The sequence below is a fragment of the Pseudophryne corroboree genome, chromosome 6, assembly GCF_028390025.1.
Source record: "Pseudophryne corroboree isolate aPseCor3 chromosome 6, aPseCor3.hap2, whole genome shotgun sequence".
NCBI classification, from domain to species: domain Eukaryota; kingdom Metazoa; phylum Chordata; class Amphibia; order Anura; family Myobatrachidae; genus Pseudophryne; species Pseudophryne corroboree.
In genome coordinates, this window is record NC_086449.1 from 36,256,863 (window position 1) to 36,282,839 (window position 25,977).

Here is a 25,977-nt window from a genome sequence, read left to right on the forward strand (position 1 = left end):
ACCCGTTCCTAATAACTACAGCCTAATTGATCTCCATTATCCTTTTTAGGGTTTTTTTCATAAATCCATATATCTTCGTTTTTTTCATAAATCTATTTTTCGTGGACTCTCATTTGTGATCCAGGGACACAATACCACCGGTGTGGGACTTGATGTCTCCTGCCTAACACAAAAAGCAGATCCACACTGTATCTATAAGACCCAGCTAATTATCCCCCCCTATATAGGTGCACTCTCATTGGACGTCTGACCAAATCCTTCTACTATCAAACCACACTGCTAATGCCCGATCTCGTCCGATCTTGGAAGCGAAACAGTGTGGGCTGAGTTAGTACCTGAGGTGGAGACTCACAGGGAATACTCAGTGTTGTAGAACATCAATCATTGCATATGATGTGTGGTATGTGACTCCAACAGCAGCATCACCATTTGTTCCTATCCTTTTCTTTCTTTACCCTGGTATATCCTTTGATTTGTTTCTATTATTACTTATTGCCATAATAGCTGTTATTCCTTCATTAGGATTATGACAGAATCTAAAATCAATTGACTTAATTGATCTCATTAATACAGATCATCTGTACTGGCCGGGTGAGAAAGGGTTTATGACTTGCAGTGTCTCTACCCCTCTCCATCTCATTTCCTGAGGCAGGACCAGAACATTTTTATCTGGGATCATTCACATCTCCTCAACCAGGGGCAATTATATTCTTAATATTTCCAAATAAATTTTGTTTTATCTGCTGACTAATCAACCTAGTGTTATTCATTCTAGTTATTTAACTACCATTAATGAGTGCGCCCACACAAGAGCCTTCTTCTTTCTCCCTTTTGTTTATCTATATGGAAGAGTGGCCAGAAAATTGTTATTACTTAGTGTTAAAAATTAGAAGGCAAGTTTCAGTTTGCCAAAAGGCATGTGGGCGACTCCCCAAATGTATGGAGGAAGGTGCTCTGGTCAGATGAGACTAAAATGTAACTTTTCGTCCACCAAGGAAAACGCTATGTCTGGCGCAAACCCAACACATCGCATCACCCCAAGAACACCATCCCCACAGTGAAACATGGTGGTGGCAGCATCATGCTGTGGGGATGTTTTTCAGCAGCAGGGATTGGGAGACTGTTTTGAGTTGTGGAAAAGATGGATGGTGCTAAATACAGGGATATTCTTGAGCAAAACCTGTTTCAGTCTGCCTGTGATTTGAGACTGGGACGGAGGTTCACCTTCCAGCAGGACAATGGGCCTAAGCATACTGCTAAAGCAACACTCGAGTGGATTAAGGGGAAACCTTTAAATGTGTTGGAATGGCCTAGTCAAAGCCCAGATCTCAATCCAATCTGTGGTCAGACATGAAGATTGCTGTTCATAAGCGGAAACCATCCAACATGAAGGAGCTGGAGCAGTTTTGCCTTGAGGAATGGGCAAAAATCCCAGTGGCAAGATGTGGCAAGCTCATAGAGACTTATCCAAAGCGACTTGTAGCTGTAATTGCCGCAAAAGGTGGCTCTACAAAGTATGGACTTTAGGGGGGTGAATAGTTATGCATGCTGACATTTTCTGTTATTTAGTCCTATTTGCTGTTTGCTTCCCGATAAATAAAAAAAACATCTTCAAAGTTGTAGCCATGTTCTGTGAATGAAATGATAAAAACCTTCAAACAATCTGTTTTAATTACAGGTTGTGAGGCAACAAAACATGAAAAGTGCTAAGGGGGTGAATACTTTAGCAAGGCACTGTATAACACAGTTTCTGGTAGCGAAGACGAACACTGGTTGCTACTGTATCAGTTTGCTGTCTAAACCCAAATAGTTACACATATCGCAGCCTTGTTTCTGGTAGCAGCAGAGATCCAAATGTTACTGTTTCAATTAGTCCTCTCTGAAAAAGCAGTCATAGCTCTATTGAGCATCCATAACAGTATTATAGGCGTCTATCAAAACAGTGTAATATTGTTCAATATTAGATGTAATTTCTATAGCATTTGAATCTGCATAGATTAGACCCAACTACCAAAATATTAGTACTTTTAGCACCAGTTGCAGGAAAACATATAAATGTCACATCAGAATTAAATATTTCCGTTCCTGGTGCCTGAGGATTCTTACATTTCTAAAAACACTTCTCGCTTGTCCTCAGAGTAACTAAATTAATAACAGATACCAGGGACGGATTGACCCACCAGGACAGATTCAGATGGGCCGGTCCCATATCCTCCTCAGCTAGGCCGATTCACACTCAGACTGGGCTGGCTCACACTGCTTCCAGTACTTGCGGTTCATTGGAACGCATTCCAGAAGCTAGGCTAGCGGGCACTTCCGGGTACCACTAGCCGTGAAAAGTGGTGAAGCTGTTCTACCAACGGGGGACCTGGAGAAAGTTAACCAGTCCAGCAGCATCCTCTCCCTGGCCCTGGCCAAAGGTCTCTTCAACTAGCCCGGCCCGGGAGCCGCAACATGGCGATGGTCTGAGCCAGTTTCACTACACCTGCCGCCACCCTAGCTCACACTCTCTCACTGACCAGGCCAGAGCGGCGACTGAGCACTGAAGGGGACCCAGCAGAGAGGTGATTTTTAATTACATTATTTGCATTATCATGATGGTGTAAGGGTTAGGGCGTCCCAGGTCACAGTGTATGGTTTTGGGACTGGACAGGAGCAGGGTGTACCTTGTTCTCAGGATGCCAGCTGACCAGGCAGCACTCACAGCCAGCCCTGGGACAATCTCTAATCAGAGCCGGATTAAGGTGATGGAGGGCCTGGGGCACTTCATACAGTGGGGCCCCTAATAAAGAGGCAGGCAGATAAATTTGATATATATATATATATATATATATATATATATACTGCTCAAAAAAATAAAGGGAACACTAAAATAACACATCCTAGATCTGAATGAATTAAATATTCTTATTGAATACTTTGTTCTTTACATAGTTGAATGTGCTGACAACAAAATCACACAAAAATTATCAATGGAAATCAGATTCATTAACCCATGGAGGTCTGGATTTGGAGTCACACTCAAAATTAAAGTGGAAAAGCACACTACAGGCTGATCCAACTTTGATGTAATGTCCTTAAAACAAGTAAAAATGAGGCTCAGTAGTGTGTGTGGCCTCCACGCGCCTGTATGACCTCTCTACAACGCATGGGCATGCTTCTGATGAGGTGGCGAATGGTCTCCTGAGGGATCTCCTCCCAGACCTGTACTAAAGCATCCGCCAACTCCTGAACAGTCTGTGGTGCAACATGGTGTTGGTGGATGGAGCGAGACATGATGTCCCAGATGTGCTCAATTGGATTCAGGTCTGGGGAACAGGCGGGCCAGTCCATTGCATCAATGCCTTCATCTTGCAGGAACTGCTGACACACTCCAGCCGCATGAGGTCTAGCATTGTCTTGCATTAGGAGGAACTCAGGGCCAACTGAGCCAATTGTGTGGGTTGTAGACTCCGTCTCATGCTACCACTAGAGCGAAAGCACCGCCAGCTTTCAAAAGTGACCAAAACATCAGCCAGAAAGCATAGGAGCTGAGAAGTGGTCTGTGGTCACCACCTGCAGAACTCCTCCTTTATTGGGGGTGTCTTGCTAATTGCCTATAATTTCCACCTGTTGTCTATTCCATTTGCACAACAGCATGTGAAATTGATTGTCAATCAGTGTTGCTACCTAAGTGGACAGTTTGATTTCACAGAAGTGTGATTGACTTAGAGTTACATTGTGTTGTTTAAGTGTTCCCTTTATTTTTTTAAGCAGTGTATATATACCATATAAAACTTTATGGGAGATATATTGATGATTTGATTTTTATATGGAAAGGAGATCAGCAGAGTGTTGAACAGTTTGTGGATCACCTTCAGTTATATCCCTTTAATTTAAAATTTACCTTTAAAACTGATATTAATGTTATCGATTATTTAGACCTTAAACTGGAAAGCAAAGTGGGGGAAGCTGTAAAAACATCAACTTTCTTTAAGGAAGTTGATGTGAACAGCTTTATTCCATCATCCAGCTGTCACCACCCTGTCTGGATAGATGGAGTCCCCTACTTCCAATTCCTCAGGTTGAGGAAAAACTGCAGTTCTTTTAGTGAGCAGATGTCTTAAGAGACAGGTTCCTAGCATGGGGATACAACCAAGAAAAAGTTGAAGAGGTTCTTAACAAAGCAAATAATACCAGTAGAACCAGTCTCTTGTCAGAGGATCGAGTTCCTGAGGACATGAGGGATTTTAAGGGTAAACCTTTCCTAACTCAGTATAACAAAGAAAGTAGACTCATCTAAAACAAAAAAATTGGACAAACATTGACCTATTCTTTTGAAGGACCCCGTTCTGGGTCCGACACTTCCTTCCAAACCTCAAGTTGTGTTCAGAAGGGCAAATAATTATTATAAAACATTCTGGTTTCTAGTAAATTGCGGACCAAAAAAACAGTTACCCTATTAGAGAGAAGCTCTTCTCTCATTTTGAAAAAAACTGCAGGTTGTTTCCCATGTAACTTGCAACAAGTTCATGGAGAAACTGACTTTTGCCTGGGAACACGAGAATGGGTTTAAATACACTTTGAAGGAGAAGGTAAATTGTAATAGTGGATTTGTCATATATAGAATCACATGCAGTTGTAATCTGATGTACGTTGGGAAAGCAAAAAGAAAAGTAAAACTGAGAATACAGGAACATCTATGGAGTATAAAAAAAACAAGGCAACCAATCATAGTCTACCGCGCCATTTCTCAGAAGTTCAAAATTAGCAGCCCAGCGATCAGATCTGAATGACCCCCTAAGCTAGAGGAATAGCCATTGGGTGTGTATACCAAATATTGGCCAACTTTCTCCGGAGTGACCTAGTTTTCCCCAGGGCCGGGCAGTACGCAGTTTTGTACTATATTTCAAGTGCCATAACAATGCTGTACTATGGCCTGTGCTGGCCACGCCCCCAATGCACTCCCAAAATGATGTCATCATGATGTCATGAAGGGGGCGAGGACACTGGTACAGGTAAGTGCAGCACTACCCAAAGCCTACAGACTGCAGGGTGCCGGCCTGGAGTGTTTAAAGGAGATGCTGCTTGCACAGCCCTAGTTACAGCCCTGCATATCACATGACTTGTGTATTTGCTTTTATCAGGTCAATGGATGTATTAAATAATTACAAATGAAGCTTTAAGAAATGATACAAGAATTATTATTGATAGCACAGAGTACACAGGTCTACTGTAAGTCATATCCTTACCTGCAATGACCAGCTCTGTACTTGCTCTGCTTGTGAATGTTCCATTGCTGGTGGTCACACTGCAGCAGTAATGTGTGTAAGAAGAGCTGTCATATCTATGTATGCGCAGTGAGACATCTGTGGGGAAACTGACCAGCGAGTACCGCTCATCTCTGTGTTGCTGGTCCCAGGTGTAGAGTTCATATTTCTCTTGTGAGCAAAGCTCATTGTCTCCTCTATACCAGGTGACTTTCTGTGCTGCCCCTATGGCCTCCTGCGGGTAATGACAGGGGATGGTCACCTCTGCTCCTGGGACAGCTATCAGCTCATCCAGCTGAGATATGGACCTGTCACCTACACAGAGAATACAATGAGTACTGATTAGCAGAGATTCCACATTTCAGAGATTCCACCTGACATATGGTTTCATGACCTGGCAGGGCCGGCGACAGGAGGGATCAAAGGGGACACCACTGGCCAAGATTCCTGTGCCCTGTGCCGGCCTCTTCCTGTGGGGTGTGAGGGCCGCATGGTACGTCCTGTACGGTGTTCAGGTGTGGATACTGGGGAGTGCAGACTGGATTGGTGAGGGGATACAGGGCTTATATATATATGTATATACATATAAAAAACAAATATATATATAACCTGAGGGGGCCACAGAGCCTTCACTGTACCAGGCCTCAAGATTTATGTTGCCGGCCTTGTGACCTGGTCCTGATTTCCTCAGAATTAGACAAATGATTATAAACCACCTCGACTGGGAGGCTCATCATCATCATCATCATCATCATCAGAAGCAGTAGAAGATGTCACATGTCTACAGCTCTCTGCACCTTGGTACTTACTCTTCCTGGACTCTACGTGAGGAAATGTCAATGACTATTAGGGGCAGTATGGTTGGTGTAGTGGTTAGCATTACTAACTCACAGCACTCAGATCTTATTTCAACTCTCACTATATATGTGTGTGTCCATGTGACAGGGGATACAGAGCGTAAGCTCCTCTGGGGTGGGGACTGATGTGACTGATTGAAGTATTATCTGTAATAACTGGTAGTAGTAAAATATTAACACTTCAATCTCTGAGTATCTGTGTAATAATCTTTGGACTAAACACAGATAATGATCTATGCTCCATGGGGCTAATTTAGAGTTGATCGCAACAGCAAATTTGTTAGCAGTTTGGCAAAACCATGTGCAGTGCAGGTGGGGCCGATGTAACATGTGCAGAGAGAGTTAGATTTGGGTGGGGTGTGTTCAAACTGAAATCTAAATTGCAGTGTAAAAATAAAGCAGCCAGTATTTACCCTGCACAGAAACAATATAATCCACCCAAATCTAACTCTCTCTGCACATGTTATATCTGCCCCCCCCCCCCTGCAGTGCACATGGTTTTGCCCATTAGCTAACAAATTTACTGCTGCCATCAGGTCTGAATTACCCCCCATGTTTGTAATGAGTGAAAGTAACTCACCTCTGTGTAATTGTAGTACAGGTTGAGTATCCCATATCCAAATATTCCGAAATACGGAATATTCCGAAATACGGAATTTTTGGAGTGAGACTGAGATAGTGAAACCTTTGTTTTCTGATGGCACAATGTAAAAAAACTTTGTTTAATACACAAAGTTACTAAAAATATTGGCTAAAATGACCCTCAGGCTGTGTGTATAAGGTGTATATGAAACATAAATGCATTCTGTGCTTAGACTAAGGTCCCATCGCCATGATATCTCATTATGATATGCAATTATTCCAAAATATGGAAAAATCCGATATCCAAAATACTTCTGGTCCCAAGCATTTTGGATAAGGGATACTCAACCTGTATAACAGTCTTCCTTTTCCATCAATTACTTGAGTTTATTTTCTCATACATTTGCTTTGTTTGTCCTCATACAGTAGATAAGATCTGAATAATTTCCAAATTCTAGCCCAGTGATATACTATAGCCATAACCTGGTCTAGCAGTTGATAAGCTCATTGCTGAGCCAAGCACTAATAGACCGGATCAGCATGCTTTGCCGATGGACGGGATTCCGGCAGTTAGAATACAGAGAGCCGGATCCCTGCCATGACAACCCTCCAGTAGGCCCCCTAATCCTCCCCCTACCCTACGCTACCCTACCCCAACCCTCCCTGTTGGGTGCCTAAACCTAACCCTCCCCTACTATGTGGCCAACCCTAACCGTCCCTCCCCAGTCCTTAAACCCTAACCTTCCCTGATCTGCCTCTTATCCCTAACCTCCCCCCCCCCAGCGAGGCTGGACGGCAGTGTGTCCCGCTGTCAGAACGTACGTGATGCCGGCTGTCGGTAATGTGCTACCGGTATCCAGAGCATTCTCCTACGGGATCCCGGCGTCGTTATATAGACCGCCGGGATCCCGTATGTCGGTAAGGTACCTGCTTCCCTAATTGACCAGAAAGAGTATAGCTGCAGATTACAGTTACACAGGTCATAAATCCATCTTGAAGACCAGGTGGATCTGCAGGATATGGAGCAAAGTTTCAAGTAAGCTGGGACCAAGAGTGCACCAAGCTTGGGAAGGCGACATGCTTAGAACTTTATTCTGAGTTGGAAACAGATATAATTGAAAATTGTACCTACACTAAGACTTTGCATTTTGTTACCTACAGTATTTTAATTTAGCTGCAGATGTGAAATGTGAAGGTAGCAAATGAAGCCCCTTCCCCCTGAAAGTCACAGGAGCAAATGCACAGGGAATACATTACACAAAACACAAGGTTATGTTGGCCATACTCCTTAAGATTACCTGTCCAATCAACTAACCAACCAACCAACCAACCAACCAACCAACTAATTCGCTGGTTGGAACAAAAATCTGGTAATAGATGAGAGCAAATGACAATCAATCATTTGCTCCCAAGCACCGGAAAACAGACAAAAGTGGTCATTCAAATTAGTTAAATCTGTTTGCTTTGAAACAAGAGTTTCTGTCTGTCTGATCGATTGTCATTTGCTCTCATTCATTACCAAATTTTTGTTCCAACCAGCAGATTGGTTGGATGGTTGGTTGGACAGAAAATCTTAAAGTGTATGGCCAGCTTTAGGCTTCACTGGGTCCCATTGTCAAAGTCTGAAAAATATCACTATGCACACTGCCATATTTGCACCTCATACAGGTCCGTGCTGCGCATGCGTGCGCTCTCCCGTGCATGCGCATACTCGCTGTTGCAGGCACCCGCAGGCGCACGGTATGTGCATTTACGGTAGAGTTTATGTGTTCGTAGCGTGCGACTCAATCGTTACATATTTTCACTATATAATGTATTTTGTAGATCATGGTCCCTTTGATAGATTCTGAAAGTTTAGTTAATGTAGCATGTTCATGGACAGAGAGATCCCTCTTTGTCTGATACAAAGGGTCAGACAGGGATTATACAGTGGTGTTTAGTATCCATCGGAAGAGTATTTAATTAGCAATATTCCGGTGTTGGTTTGAAGCGAATTAATCGCTCGTGCGAATAGTTATGGACATAAGAAGTTTATGTCCATTTACTATTTGCACTTACTTATCCATGCGGCGGGAAACCTAGTTTCCCACCCACCTGAGCAGTTGGAAATTGTCACAGCCCACCTGTATGAATCAACCTATGACCTTTTGTTATAATGCGAAGACGAATTCCTGTGTCCAATGAACAATGAGATTGTAGGGACCATTGAATTGTATTGTGTGTGGGGCATAAATAGACAAGCCGATCATATCCAGCTCACTCTCTTCAACGGTTCTCATTGCTGATAATCGGGAGCTGGATATCGAGGCGCATGCGATCGTTCCCCTTCTCCGCAATCATATTGTTTTTCTTGTTATTCTGAGCCATATCTCTCTCTCTCTCTCTCTTCTCCTCTTTCTCTCTCGTATTCCCTTAAACGTAATAGTATTGTATTGTATTTCCTGTGTAATTATCTGGTTAGTTAGTCTATGTTATATTGTAGTGTATGACTTGTACTGTATTATTCTTTTTGCAAGTATAACATTCATATAAGGCGTTAGACCCAAAGCCCGGTAGTTGTGTATTTCTTATAGTGTTAAGTATTCTCAGAGCGTTGGTGACGCTCGAACAGCTTTTGAGTTAATAAGGTTACATTGTGTTGCATCTACACCCTATCTCTACACTAAGGTTTTACTGCATATTACATTGTTTATGGTTTAGATATAAAGGTTTAACATTGTGAGCGTCTGCGCCGCTGGTGATCTCCTCGTGGTCCCGAGCGTCCGCTACGCTATAGCGAACCATTACGTTAGTCGGCAGCCAATAGCGTGCCTGCCTGTGATCTCTTGGCCGTGAGCGAACGTGACGCTTGAGCGTCTCGACCACGGCTAAGCGATTGTTACGCAACGTGCGTACCCTTACGGTACTCCATACGTCAATAGCCTACAGTGTTCTTAGACCTCTTAAAGGGTTTTAAATAAGTTAAATATTTAGCTTTATCAATTTGGGGCTCGTCCGTCCTTCACATATCTCTGCTAGGTAATTTCAGCAGACATTATCCATCAGCAAAGGGCGGGAGATCATATTCTTCGCAGTGCTGACGGGATAAGCGTCTGCTTCGCTTAGTAAAGGGTGCTGAGGGAATCCGGAACCGGAGGTAAGAACAACACGCTAGTGTCTTTTAAAACTGTTTATTTCTGTCTTGCGTACGCACGCACATATCTGCATTTCTTTTTTTCATTTGTGTATTTTCATATCACTCTCCTGTTTGACATTTTATAATTGATAAACGTGCTAAAAGAGATTTGTCCCTTTTCTCTAACGTCCTAAGTGGATGCTGGGACTCCGTAAGGACCATGGGGAATAGCGGCTCCGCAGGAGACAGGGCACAAAATAAAAGCTTAAGTATCAGGTGGTGTGCACTGGCTCCTCCCCCTATGACCCTCCTCCAAGCCAGTTAGATTTTTGTGCCCGGCCGAGAAGGGTGCAATCTAGGTGGCTCTCCTGAGCTGCTTAGAATAAAAGTTTATTTAGGTTTTTTTATTTTCAGTGAGACCTGCTGGCAACAGGCTCACTGCATCGTGGGACTAAGGGGAGAAGAAGCGAACTCACCTGGGCTTCTTAGGCTACTGGACATTAGCTCCAGAGGGACGATCACAGGTACAGCCTGGATGGGTCACCGGAGCCGCGCCGCCGTCCCCCTTACAGAGCCAGAAGAGACGAAGAGGTCCGGTGAAATCGGCGGCAGAAGACGTTCCTGTCTTCAGACTAAGGTAGCGCACAGCACCGCAGCTGTGCGCCATTGCTCTCAGCACACTTCACACTCCGGTCACTGAGGGTGCAGGGCGCTGGGGGGGGAGCACCCTGAGACGCAATATAACAGAAAAATACCTTAGGTGGCTAAAGGAATACATCACATATAGCTCCTGGGCTATATGGATGTATTTTATCCCCTGCCATTTTACACATAAAAAGCGGGAGATAAGGACGTCGTGAAGGGGCGGAGCCTATCTCCTCAGCACACTGGCGCCATTTTCCCTCACAGCTCCGCTGGAAGGACGGCTCCCTGACTCTCCCCTGCAGTCCTGCTTCTGAACAGGGTAAAAAAGAGAAGGGGGGGCATTTTGGCAGCAGATAACAAATAAAACAGCAGCTATAAGGGTTTAACGCTTATATAAGGTTTTCCCTGTATATATATAGCGCTGGGTGTGTGCTGGCAGACTCTCCCTCTGTCTCTCCAAAGGGCTAAGTGGGGTCCTGTCCTCTATCAGAGCATTCCCGGTGTGTGTGCTGTGTGTCGGTACGCGTGTGTCGACATGTATGAGGAGGAAAATGAGGTGGAGGCGGAGCAGTTGCCTGTGTTAGTGATGTCACCCCCTAGGGAGTCGACACCTGACTGGATGATTGTGTTTAAGCAATTAAGTGATAATGTCAGCAATTTGCAAAGAACTGTTGACGACATGAGAAAGCCGGCAAATCAATTAGTGCCTGTTCAGGCGTCTCAGACACCGTTAGGGGCCTTAAAACGGCCGTTACCTCAGTGGGTTGACACAGACCCTGACACAGATACTGAGTATAGTGTCGACGGTGACGAGACAAACGTAATGTCCAGTAGGGCCACACGTTACATGATCACGGCAATGAAAGAGGCATTGAACCTTTCTGACACTACAAGTACCACAAAGACGGGTATTATGTGGGGTGTGAAAAAACTGCCAATAGTTTTTCCTGAGTCAGATGAAATAAATGAGGTGTGTGATAAAGCGTGGGTTTCCCCCGATAAAAAAACAGCTAATTTCTAATAAATTATTAGCACTATACGCTTTCCCGCCAGAGGTTAGGGCGCGGTGGGAAACACCCCCTAGGGTAGATAAGGCGCTCACACGTTTATCTAAACAAGTAGCGTTGCCGTCCCCTGATACGGCCACCCTCAAAGAACCAGCTGATAGGAGGCTGGAAAATATCCTAAAAAGTATATACACACATACTGGTGTTATACTGCGACCAGCAATCGCATCAGCCTGGATGTGCAGTGCTGGAGTCGCATGGACGGATTCCCTGACGGAGAATATTGATACCCTGGATAGGGACAATATTTTGTTAACTATAGAGCATTTAAAGGATGCTTTGCTATATATGCGTGATGCGCAGAGGGATATTTGTACCCTGGCATCAAGAGTAAGCGCAATGTCTATCTCTGCCAGAAGAGCATTATGGACGCGACAGTGGTCAGGGGATGCAGATTCCAAACGGCACATGGAAGTATTGCCGTATAAGGGGGAGGAGTTATTTGGGGCTGGTCTATCGGACCTGGTGGCCACGGCAACGGCTGGAAAATCCACCTTTTTACCCCAGGTTACTTCACATCAGCAGAAAAAGACACAGTCTTTTCAAACTCAGTCCTTTCGTTCCCATAAGTACAAGCGAGCAAAAGGCCACTCTTTTCTGCCCAAGGGCAGAGGAAGAGGAAAAAGACTGCACCATGCAGCCGCTTCCCAGGAGCAGAAGCCCTCCCCTGCTTCTGCCAAGTCTTCAGCATGACGCTGGGGCTTTACAAGCAGACTCAGACATGGTGGGGGCCCGTCTCAAGAATTTCAACGCGCAGTGGGCTCACTCGCAAGTGGATCCCTGGATTCTACAGGTAGTATCGCAGGGGTACAAACTGGAATTCGAGGCGTTTCCTCCTCATCGGTTCCTGAAGTCTGCTTTACCAAAGTCTCCCTCCGACAGGGAGGCAGTTCTGGAAGCCATTCACAAGCTGTATTCCCAGCAGGTGATAATCAAGGTACCCCTCTTACAACAGGGAAAGGGGTATTATTCAACGCTGTTTGTGGTACCGAAGCCGGACGGCTCGGTGAGACCAATCTTAAATCTAAAATCTTTGAACACTTACATAAAAAGGTTCAAATTCAAGATGGAGTCACTCAGAGCAGTGATAGCGAACCTGGAAGAAGGGGACTATATGGTGTCTCTGGACATCAAGGATGCTTATCTCCACGTCCCAATATACCCTTCTCACCAAGGGTACCTCAGGTTTGTAGTACAAAACTGTCATTATCAGTTTCAGACGCTGTCGTTTGGGTTGTCCACGGCGCCTCGGGTCTTTACCAAGGTAATGGCCGAAATGATGATTCTTCTACGAAGAAAAGGCATCTTAATTATCCCTTACTTGGACGATCTCCTGATAAGGGCAAAAACCAGGGAACAGTTAGAAGTCGGAGTGGCACTATCTCAGGTAGTACTACAACAGCACGGGTGGATTCTAAATATTCCAAAATCGCAGCTGATTCCAACGACACGTCTACTGTTCCTAGGAATGATTCTGGACACAGTCCAGAAGAAGGTGTTTCTCCCGGAGGAGAAGGCCAGGGAGTTATCCGAGCTAGTCAGGAACCTCCTAAAACCAGGAGAGGTCTCAGTACATCAGTGCACGAGGGTCCTGGGGAAAATGGTGGCTTCTTACGAAGCGATTCCATTTGGAAGATTCCATGCAAGAACGTTTCAATGGGATCTACTGGACAAATGGTCCGGATCGCATCTTCAGATGCATCAGCGGATAACCCTGTCGACAAGGACAAGGGTGTCTCTCCTGTGGTGGCTGCAGAGTGCTCATCTACTAGAGGGGCGCAGATTTGGCATTCAGGATTGGATCCTGGTAACCACGGATGCCAGCCTGAGAGGCTGGGGAGCAGTCGCACAGGGAAGGAATTTCCAGGGCTTGTGGTCAAGCATGGAAACGTCTCTTCATATAAACATTCTGGAACTAAGGGCCATTTACAATGCCTTAAGTCAAGCAAAACCTCTGCTTCAGGGTCAGGCGGTGTTGATCCAATCGGACAACATCACGTCAGTCGCCCACGTAAACAGACAGGGCGGCACGAGAAGCAGGAGGGCAATGGCAGAAGCTGCAAGGATTCTTCGCTGGGCGGAAAATCATGTGATAGCACTGTCAGCAGTGTTCATTCCGGGAGTGGACAACTGGGAAGCAGACTTCCTCAGCAGACACGACCTTCACCCGGGAGAGTGGGGACTTCACCCGGAAGTCTTCCAACTGATTGTAAACCGTTGGGAAAAACCAAAGGTAGACATGATGGCGTCACGTCTAAACAAAAAACTGGACAAATATTGCGCCAGGTCAAGGGACCCTCAGGCAATAGCAGTGGACGCTCTGGTAACGCCGTGGGTGTACCAGTCCGTGTATGTGTTCCCTCCTCTGCCTCTCATACCAAAAGTATTGAGAATCATAAGAAGGAGAGGAGTAAGAACTATACTCGTGGTTCCGGATTGGCCAAGAAGGACTTGGTACCCGGAACTTCAAGAGATGCTCACGGACAAACCGTGGCCTCTACCTCTAAGAAAGGACCTGCTACTGAAGGGGCCTTGTCTGTTCCAAGACTTACCGCGGCTGCGTTTGACGGCATGGCGGTTGAACGCCGGATCCTAAAGGAAAAGGGCATTCCAGAAGAAGTCATCCCTACCCTGGTCAAAGCCAGGAAGGAAGTAACCGCAAAACATTATCACCGTATTTGGCGAAAATATGTTGCGTGGTGTGAGGCCAAGAAGGCCCCTACAGAGGAATTTCAACTGGGTCGTTTCCTGCATTTCCTGCAAACAGGACTGTCTATGGGCCTAAAATTAGGTTCCATTAAGGTTCAAATTTCGGCCTTGTCGATTTTCTTCCAGAAAGAACTGGCTTCAGTACCTGAAGTTCAGACATTTGTGAAAGGGGTGCTGCACATACAGCCTCCTTTTGTGCCTCCAGTGGCACCTTGGGATCTCAATGTTGTGTTGAGTTTTCTAAAATCACATTGGTTTGAACCACTTTCCACGATAGACTTAAAATATCTCACGTGGAAGGTGTCGATGCTGTTAGCCTTGGCTTCAGCCAGGCGTGTGTCAGAATTGGCGGCTTTATCATGTAAAAGCCCTTACTTAATTTTTCATTCTGACAGGGCGAAATTGAGGACTCGTCCTCAATTTTTACCTAAGGTGGTTTCTGCATTTCACATGAACCAACCTATTGTGGTACCTGCGGCTACTAGGGACTTAGAGGACTCTAAGTTGCTTGACGTTGTCAGGGCCTTGAAAATATATGTTTCCAGGACGGCTGGAGTCAGAAAATCTGACTCGCTGTTTATCCTGTATGCACCCAACAAGCTGGGTGCTCCTGCTTCAAAGCAGACGATTGCTCGTTGGATTTGTAGTACAATTCAGCTTGCACATTCCGTGGCAGGATTGCCACAGCCAAAATCAGTAAAAGCCCATTCCACAAGGAAAGTGGGCTCATCTTGGGCGGCTGCCCGAGGGGTCTCGGCTTTACAACTTTGCCGAGCAGCTACTTGGTCAGGGGCAAACACGTTTGCTAAATTCTACAAATTTGATACCCTGGCTGAGGAGGACCTGGAGTTCTCTCATTCGGTGCTGCAGAGTCATCCGCACTCTCCCGCCCGTTTGGGAGCTTTGGTATAATCCCCATGGTCCTTACGGAGTCCCAGCATCCACTTAGGACGTTAGAGAAAATAAGATTTTACTTACCGATAAATCTATTTCTCATAGTCCGTAGTGGATGCTGGGCGCCCATCCCTAGTGCGGATTGTCTGCAATACTTGTATATAGTTATTGTTACAAAAAAATTCGGGTTATTATTGTTGAGCCATCTTTTCAGAGGCTCCTTTGCATTTATCATACTGTTAACTGGGTTCAGATCACGAGTTGTACGGTGTGATTGGTGTGGCTGGTATGAGTCTTACCCGGGATTCAAAATCCTTCCTTATTGTGTACGCTCGTCCGGGCACAGTATCCTAACTGGCTTGGAGGAGGGTCATAGGGGGAGGAGCCAGTGCACACCACCTGATACTTAAGCTTTTATTTTGTGCCCTGTCTCCTGCGGAGCCGCTATTCCCCATGGTCCTTACGGAGTCCCAGCATCCACTACGGACTATGAGAAATAGATTTATCGGTAAGTAAAATCTTATTTTTCATAGTTAAAGTGTAAAAGTAATATATTAAGGGATAAAGTGTAAAGCACACGCAGCTCTACCTAAAGGTACAAGGAGAGATTGGTGTGGTGTTCGGTAGATGATCGAGGATCATCTATATTGATAAACGTGTTAGTTGTGTTACGGTGGACATTGGCTTTGTGTACACGTGTCTCTAACAAAGGGCTGAGACTCGCGTACGTAAAGGCCGACGCATGCAGCGTAAATTACGCAACGGAGCGTCCGGGTACGCCCACGTAACTCAAATCACATGCTAGTGTTATATTTTAACAGGCGAAAAGGTGGCAACGCGATAAATAGCGCAAGTTTATTTTAGTGTCCGAAATTTAGACTAACAGATCCTTCTCCAAATTCACAACACATCTGGTTTAAAGAAAATTTCTGCGCAGAAATAGAAATAGAAACAAAAGTGTACATGTGATGAGTGAGTGTTTTGTATATATAAGTTTATACAATTTTCAAGGTTGAACCACAAGAAGTCGAGTTCTCACAGAGGTACATGCATGTAAGTGTCGTACATGGTGGCTAGGGAGGCATCCCTTGTTAAATATAAAATTTGAGCAGTAGAGTATAGCAGACCAGGAGGTCATACTGTAGCACAGACCAGGAGGTCCAGAACAGACCAGGAGGTCCAGGTACAGCAGACAAAGAAGTCCGCTATAGATAGAGATAAGTAGCACAACCCAGGGGGTTGGTGCAGAACCCATATAGGCCAATAAAGCTCTGGCTGAAGGAATTCGCAGCCGAAATTTTCGATTCCACTGGTCGCTCTGCACATAAGATTAGTTGCTTATGTGCTGAACGATTGTACCGCACGTAATTGTGTGCATTAGTTAGTCTGACCAGTACCATTTGTGTACGAACCCGGTCATAAACTAGAGATGAGCGGGTTCGGTTTCTTTGAATCCGAACCCGCACGAACTTCACTTTTTTTTCCACGGGTCCGAGCGACTCGGATCTTCCCGCCTTGCTCGGTTAACCCGAGCGCGCCCGAACGTCATCATGACGCTGTCGGATTCTCGCGAGACTCGGATTCTATATAAGGAGCCGCGCGTCGCCGCCATTTTCACTCGTGCATTGAGATTGATAGGGAGAGGACGTGTCTGGCGTCCTCTCCATTAGAATAGAGATAGATAGATTAGATAGAGAGAGATTGTGCAGAGTCGCAGACAGAGTTAGTTTACCACAGTCAGTGACCAGTGCAGTTGCTAGTTAACTTTTATTTAATATAATATATCCGTTCACTTCTCTCTGCTATATCCGTTCTCTGCCTGAAAAAAAAAACGATACACAGCACAGTCAGTCACACAGTGTGACTCAGTCTGTGTGCACTCAGCTCAGCCCAGTGTGCTGCACAGTCATCAATGTATAAATTAAAAGCTTATAATTAATTGTGGGGGAGACTGGGGAGCACTGCAGGTTGTTAGCAGGAGCCAGGAGTACAATTATATTAATTAACAGTGCACACTTTTGCTGCAGGAGTGGTGACCAGTGCCTGACCACCAGTATAGTATTGTTGTATACTACTAATATCTCTTTAAATATCAACCAGTCTATATTAGCAGCAGACACAGTACAGTGCGGTAGTTCACGGCTGTGGCTACCTCTGTGTCGGCACACGGCAGGCAGTCCGTCCGACCAGAATTGTATTATTTATTATTATATACCTACCACCTAACCGTGTTTTTTTTTTCATTCTTTATACCGTCATAGTGTCATCCTAATTGTTACGAGTATACTACTATCTCTTTATCAACCAGTGTACAGTGCGGTAGTTCACGGCTGTGGCTACCTCTGTGTCGGCACACGGCAGGCAGTCCGTCCGACCAGAATTGTATTATTTATTATTATATACCTACCACCTAACCGTGGTTTTTTTTTCATTCTTTATACCATTACCGTCATAGTGTCATCCTAATTGTTACGAGTATACTACTATCTCTTTATCAACCAGTGTACAGTGCGGTAGTTCACGGCTGTGGCTACCTCTGTGTCGGCACACGGCAGGCAGTCCGTCCGACCAGAATTGTATTATTTATTATTATATACCTACCACCTAACCGTGGTTTTTTTTTCATTCTTTATACCGTCATAGTGTCATCCTAATTGTTACGAGTATACTACTATCTCTTTATCAACCAGTATACAGTGCGGTAGTTCACGGCTGTGGCTACCTCTGTGTCGGCACACGGCAGGCAGTCCGTCCGACCAGAATTGTATTATTTATTATTATATACCTACCACCTAACCGTGGTTTTTTTTTCATTCTTTATACCGTCATAGTGTCATCCTAATTGTTACGAGTATACTACTATCTCTTTATCAACCAGTGTACAGTGCGGTAGTTCACGGCTGTGGCTACCTCTGTGTCGGCAGTCGGCAGGCAGTCCGTCCATCCATAATTGTATTATTATTATAATATATACCACCTAACTGTGGTTTTTTTTGCATTCTTTATACCGTCGTCATAGTGTCATACTAGTTGTTACGAGTATACTACTATCTCTTTATCAACCAGTGTACAGTGCGGTAGTTCACGGCTGTGGCTACCTCTGTGTCGGCAGTCGGCAGGCAGTCCGTCCATCCATAATTGTATTATTATTATAATATATACCACCTAACCGTGGTTTTTTTTTCATTCTTTATACCGTCGTCATAGTGTCATACTAGTTGTTACGAGTATACTACTATCTCTTTATCAACCAGTGTACAGTGCGGTAGTTCACGGCTGTGGCTACCTCTGTGTCGGCAGTCGGCAGGCAGTCCGTCCATCCATAATTGTATTATTATTATAATATATACCACCTAACCGTGGTTTTTTTTTCATTCTTTATACCGTCGTCATAGTGTCATACTAGTTGTTACGAGTATACTACTATCTCTTTATCAACCAGTGTACAGTGCGGTAGTTCACGGCTGTGGCTACCTCTGTGTCGGCAGTCGGCAGGCAGTCCGTCCATCCATAATTGTATTATTATTATAATATATACCACCTAACCGTGGTTTTTTTATACCACCTAACCGTGGCAGTCCGTCCATAATTGTATACTAGTATCCAATCCATCCATCTCCATTGTTTACCTGAGGTGCCTTTTAGTTCTGCCTATAAAATATGGAGAACAAAAAAGTTGAGGTTCCAAAATTAGGGAAAGATCAAGATCCACTTCCACCTCGTGCTGAAGCTGCTGCCACTAGTCATGGCCGAGACGATGAAATGCCAGCAACGTCGTCTGCCAAGGCCGATGCCCAATGTCATAGTACAGAGCATGTCAAATCCAAAACACCAAATATCAGTAAAAAGCCTCTTTTTTTCTTTGCGTCATGTGCTGTTTGGGGAGGGTTTTTTGGAAGGGACATCCTGCGTGCCACTGCAGTGCCACTCCTAGATGGGCCCGGTGTTTGTGTCGGCCACTAGGGTCGCTAATCTTACTCACACAGTCAGCTACCTCATTGCGCCTCTTTTTTTCTTTGCGTCATGTGCTGTTTGGGGAGGGTTTTTTGGAAGGGCCATCCTGCGTGACACTGCAGTGCCACTCCTAGATGGGCCCGGTGTTTGTGTCGGCCACTAGGGTCGCTTATCTTACTCACACAGCGACCTCGGTGCAAATTTTAGGACTAAAAATAATATTGTGAGGTGTGATGTGTTCAGAATAGGCTGAAAATGAGTGTAAATTATGTTTTTTGAGGTTAATAATACTTTGGGATCAAAATTACCCCCAAATTCTATGATTTAAGCTGTTTTTTAGGGTTTTTTGAAAAAAACACCCGAATCCAAAACACACCCGAATCCGACAAAAAAAATTCGGTGAGGTTTTGCCAAAACGCGGTCGAACCCAAAACACGGCCGCGGAACCGAACCCAAAACCAAAACACAAAACCCGAAAAATTTCCGGCGCTCATCTCTATCATAAACACTATTTGTACATTCTGACGTGATTTGTGTAATTTTTTATTTTCTGAAGGGAAGTTCGCTGGTCACTCAGGAATTATCCAACAACCAACAGTTACTGGAAAGGGTTAATGCTCTGCGGATCACACTCACATGTTCCAGTAAACGAAGGTTCATAGGGGCCCTGGGTCGAGTACGCCAGCGCTAAGGCAGTGTGTAGGTCGTATTGGTCGGCGTGGGCGAGTGAGTGGGGTACTCGGTAAACCGCAACCGTCAGCCTATCGTGAACATTTTGTTTTTTGTAAGGGTTCGCTGAAGACCCTGATTTAAGGTCAGAGGTGGTGAAAGCAACACCTGCAAGTTATGGGGGCCAATTGTTCAGGAAGGGGGCGATCAACCTCGGTTCGGGTTGATTCAGTGAACCGACCAGTCGGGTCGGCAAGGTATGTAATGTGTGAAAAATATGGTTCACACACAGAGGTTTTATGTGATGAATGGGAAAGAATGACAATGCATGACGGGGAGAAATTCCCAAGAGTAGGTAGCTTTAGCCCAGAAGTGTTAGAAAATTTAAGGAGGAGGATATGTCTCATTAAATCAACAAAGAGACAAATCCAACATTATGATTATTTGCAGTTATGGCAACAGGAGGGTGAAATACAGAGAGGATTGGCTCTGGCGGCGGGATCTAATCCTATCAAGAAATTGATAGCCACGGCCCCGCCGCCACCATACATATCAGGAGAGAAATTGGTTGCGGAGAATGACGCACTAGGGTGTAACAAACAAACACTTAGCAACTGTGTAAATGTTAATAAGTTAACCAATGCAAGTATTAACCCGTGCAAGTTGTACCCTGTTTTGAACTTTCCCCAGGAGTGTGATCAAGAGGACGAATCAGCAACAATATCAGCGCTCTCTCTAGCTGCCACCATATCAGAAACTACAGTAGTCACGGCCCAACCCTTAAGATTAGTAACAAAGGCCCCTAGCGGAGGGACAGGTGAGGTCGTATCAACGGGTAAGTACGGCACCATACACTATGCTGAAACCATTTCACCACAGGCTGTAGAATCTACACAGAATGATGTTGCTAGACTTAATCCTGTTAGGGTGATAGCTGTTCCAAATGGGAAAACAGACACCACAGGAGTCACTCCCATTAGGAACATTGCCATGTATAGCCCATTTTCCCGAATGGAATTAAGAACCATAGTGTCTGAATTCCCTGACCCTAGGAAAGACTTAGTTGCTAGCCAAAAATACATCAGAGACCTAGGGAACACTTTAGAGCCCAATAACAAAGACTGGCAGATATTGCTGAGGGCATGTTTACCCTCCAATGTCGACGCAGCTCAATTTTTAGCTGACTGTGGATTGGATCAGGATGTACCTCTTACAGATGTGTACAACAAAGATAATGTAAAAAGAATAAGTTTACAGTTAAAGGAGTATTTCCCAGCTGTAGTTAAATGGAACAAGATTTTCTCCATTAAACAAAAGGAGTCAGAAACTGCTGCAGAATATTTTCACAGGGCATTACTAGAAATGGCAAAATACACAGGCATAGAGGACATTAAAACGAACATAAACCATCGAGAAGTAGCAGTATCTGTACTAATGGATGGTTTAAAAGAGGCATTAAAGACAAGGGTGCAGACCACGCAACCATGTTGGCGAGGTCTGTCGGTGGCTACTTTGAGAGAGGCAGCTGTTGATCACGATCGGAATATCACCAGACACAGGGAACTACAAGGTGATAAATTAATGGCCGTAAGTATACAGGCCCTGACCACAAGGCAGCCTTTGTATAAATCACCAAACCCTGTGGGTAAGTCAAATGTGGTAACTTGTTATTCTTGTCATAGACAGGGACACATGGCACGAGATTGTAGAGTGAAAAATTTACAAAACTCATATCAACCCCCTAGACAACGACACGACAAACGACATTGGGAGCAGGGTCCGCAGAAACGGAGTTATGAGCCACATGCAGGGGAAACAAAAAGATACCCCCCGAACAGAGACTGGCAAGCCTCTGGTAGTTCCCATTTAACCCCTTCACAAGTAGTTGCTGCCAGCGGGATTCAGGGAGGTCACCATACCCAATAGGGGTGTGGCCATACCTGTAATCTGCAGCCAGTAAAATTGATTGCAAGTCTTGGAAGTGAACCCGAAATTGCAATTAATGTAGCTGGTAAATCATTAAACTTTCTTGTAGATACGGGGGCGGCCAAATCAGTGATAAATTCGACAGTGGGCATGAGAACCACTGGTAGGACAATTCCAGCCATGGGAGTAACGGGAGTAGTCCAGCATTACCCTGTTAGCAAACCAGCCGAGATTACAATAGGGCCTTTACATACCAAGCATTCCTTTTTGCTGGCTGCATCGGCACCGACTAATCTCCTGGGAAGAGATTTATTGTGTAAAATGGGGTGCGTCATTTATTGTACTCCTGAAGGTGTATTCTTGGACATACCTGAGAATCACGCTCAGGAAGTGCGAGACATGTTAGACTCCCCATCAAAATTAATGTCACAAATGTTATGATTCCAGTACTTCCGACCAGGGGAGATCTTTTGACAAAGGCCGGAGTACTGGAAGGGAATGCTGGTAACGGGAGCAGGAAAGCCTAGTAACCCCTGGCGCCCTAACTCCGTTGTCTCGCCCGTGTTATCAGAAATCCCCTGCGTGACTATGGTTGCTTGAGCCCATGGCAGCCGCGTTTGAAGGGCGGATTATGTCTGCCCAACTCCGATGCCCCCGCAGGTCTTAATGGGAGACAAAGGGAAATCCGAGACAGGGTGATAACAAGGGGCCCTCTGACTAAACAACCAGGCCAGGGGCTACAAGCTAACTAATCTAAAACCAGAAGTATGTGCGGACAAACCGCCATGGAAAAGGACAACCAAAAACCCACTAATCCGTTACTCCTACCCAGCACCGCTGGATACCAGAGTGGATTTGTGGGAGCGGAATCCTCCGCAAAAGCTCCGAAACACAATATAACAAATAATAAAATAGTAAGCGGTCAAGCTGCAACACACGGCTACGCCGCGACTCACGAACACCACAGGATGTTTAAGGGTGCTCGGTCAGGACTCCAGGAACAGATGACAACTTCCGAGTACTGGACCACTGAGGACAGGAACGACCGGATAGAGCAGGACTGGAACACTCTCAGCAACTGATACAGCAAACAGGAAGCTATAACCGGCGTCTGTGAGAAGCCCAGGAAGTGTTCTTAACAGAGAGTCCTCCAATCAGCTGTTTGGAGGCTGATTGGATTAAATGCCATGCAGCTGTCAAGCTGCATGGCCAGGGAAACAGGTCAGTGATAATTACAACTGAACCTAGCAACGGGGAACGCAGTCCGCAAGTGGCGTCCCCGTTGCTAAGGTCCGTGCGGCTCCGTGCGCCCGGTGTCTAGCGTTGCTAGGGAGCCGGCGGCTGTCCGCATACGGCGTCCCTGGTTGCTAGGCGCCGGACCGCACTGACGAGCGGACCCTCGGCGCCTAACAACATACCATTATGACAAATAAGATTCCATCCCAAATAGAAGAAATGACATCCCAGATACCAGAGTCACTTTGGACTAAAGATGGACAGGACACTGGATTAATGGCAAACGTAGCTCCGGTAGTTGTACAAGTAAAATATGGTAGGATAGCTCCAAAAATCCCACAGTACCCTTTGAAGCCAGAGGTGGAGTTAGGAGTGTACCCAGTAATAGAGCGCTTGCTACAACAGGGCATTCTGGTAAGAACATCCAGCACTGCCAATAGTCCCATCTTCCCTGTGAAAAAGAGTGGGGGGAGGGGTTACCGGCTAGTGCAGGATCTAAGGGGGATTAACAAAATAGTTGAGAGTCAGTTCCCCGTAGTGCCAAATCCAGCTGTCATCCTTATGCAAATCCCTCCCACTGCGAAATTTTTTACTGGTATTGACCTCTGCTCCGCTTTCTTTTCGGTACCTCTGCACCCTGACAGCCAATATTTGTTCGCATTTACATACAGAGGAGTCCAATACACATGGACTCGATTACCACAAGGTTTCATAGATAGTCCAAGTATATTTTCTCAGGCTTTGCATGATTGTCTACAGTCTTTCCAACCAGGGAGTGGATCAGTATTGATACAGTACGTGGATGATTTACTACTGTGTTCAGATTCATTGGAAGCCTCCCTGAAGGATACGAAACAGCTCCTGTTTCATCTTTCAGACACAGGACACAAGGTTTCCAAAGACAAGTTGCAATTATGCCAAACTAAAGTAAAATATTTGGGACACTGTCTAACACAAGGACTGAGACACCTGACCGCTGATAGAATTCAAGCAATTAGAGACATGACTCTGCCTCAAACCCAGCAACAGATCAGAACGTTTTTAGGAATGTGTGGGTATTGCCGTAACTGGATCCCAGGATTTTCCATTCTAGCGTTACCTTTGCAGGAGATGGTCTCCTCAAACAAGCCTGATCGGATTTCGCATACAGACGAGTCCGAAATGGCATTTGAGAGACTTAAACAGTGCCTAACGCAGGCACCAGCATTAGGTATGCCAGACTATGGGAAACCCTTTGAGCTGTACGGAACAGAAAGTGCTGGTTGCGCGGCAGGCGTCCTAACCCAAAAGCACGGTGATGCCAGCTGGCCAGTAGCATACTACAGCGCTCAGCTAGACACGGTAGCGCGATCCCTCCCCACATGCTTGCAAAGCGTTGCTGCGATAGCATTGCTAGTAACGAAAAGCGAAGATGTAGTGCTAGGTCACAACCTCACAATTCATACACCACATGCAGTGTCAGCCTTGTTAAATTCTGCCCAAACCAGGCACGTCTCATCAGCGCGGTTTACAAGATGGGAATTGGCACTAATGGCCCCCGTAAACATCACCATAAGGAGATGCAGTGCATTAAATCCTGCAACATATCTCCCAGGTGTGCCTGGACAGGCACAAAGGGTGGAGGATGAGAGTGGTGGGGAAGGAGGATTTAATACAAAGGAGGACACACATGATTGTATGGAATATTTGACCCAAAATTTTACCGCAAGGCCTGACATCAGTGACAGCCCACTGGAAGATGTAGATCTAACTTTCTACACGGACGGTAGTTGTCACAGACAGTCAGACTCGGGAGACTTGTGTACTGGATACGCAGTCGTAGATGACCAAGGCACCATAGAAGCTGAACCGCTAGGCCCACCTCACTCAGCCCAGGTTGCTGAACTGGTCGCCCTAACCAGAGCATGTGAATTGGCTAAGGGCAAATCAGCCAATATCTACACCGATTCTAGATACGCATTCGGGGTAGTCCATGATTTCGGAGCCCTATGGCGCCTCAGAAACTTCATGACGGCAGCTGGTACACCGGTAGCGCATGCAGTTCACATCAAAAGGCTTCTAACAGCGATACAGGAACCCGACAGAGTGGCTGTTATCAAGTGTAAAGCACACACATATAGCCAGGACCCAGATCACTTGGTAACAGCCGAGCAGACGAAGCAGCTAAGTTAGCAGCTGGTACCCCCAGACAGACAGTCACCACACAATTGATGGTATTTAATACCATCAACACACAGAAGTTGTGTGAAATGCAAAATTTGTGTTCCACACAGGAAAAGGCAGTCTGGAAGGCAAAGGGATATGGCCAGGAGTCCTCAGGACTCTGGACGGATGGACAAGGTAAACCAGTGGCCCCCAGAGCATATCTTCCATGTTTAGCTGAGGCAGCACACGGGCTGACTCATCTGGGCAAGGAGGGAATGTGCAAGTTGGTAAGAGCATATTGGTGCGCCCCAGGATTTTCATCTCATGCGAGTAAGAGAGCAATGTCATGCCTTACCTGCCTGAGAAAGAATATCGGAAAGGCAATACCAACAGAACCATCTCATATCCCACCTACAGGCGGTCCTTTTCAGGTAATACAGATTGACTTTATTCAATTACCCCCTTGTCGAAATTTGAAATATGTACTTGTTTGTATAGATGTGTTCTCAAATTGGGTCGAAGCATTTCCGGCGGCCACAAATACCGCTATGTTTACTGCTAAGAAAATTGTGCAGGAATTTGTATGTAGATATGGTATCCCTAGAATAATCGAAAGTGATAGGGGTACCCATTTTACAGGTGATGTCTTTCAAGGAATGTGTAAGTTGATGGGAATTGATAGCAAGCTGCACACTCCATACCGTCCACAGGCGAGTGTGAAGGTGGAAAGAGTGAACAGCACTATTAAAAATAAACTGAGCAAAGTAATGGCAGAGACAGGATTGACATGGCCAGAAGCTTTACCCATTGTACTGTACAGCATCAGAACCACTCCCAGGTCCCCTCTTAATCTGTCTCCCTTTGAAATTTTGTTTGGTCGACAACCGCATGTTATGATTAACCCTCAGGATGATTTGAAGTGTAACAAT

General features: G+C 45.4%; 1 protein-coding gene across 1 annotated transcript in view; it reads right to left on the reverse strand.

Annotated features, from left to right (window-relative positions):
- The window catches only part of LOC134934209 (uncharacterized), a 110,432-nt gene that overhangs the window by 69,216 nt on the left and 15,239 nt on the right, over nt 1–25,977 (reverse strand). Inside the window, exon 2 of the mRNA XM_063929697.1 lies at nt 5,232–5,564. Within this exon, the coding sequence (XP_063785767.1) occupies nt 5,232–5,564 (333 nt within the window). The remainder of the gene's footprint in view (nt 1–5,231; nt 5,565–25,977) is intronic.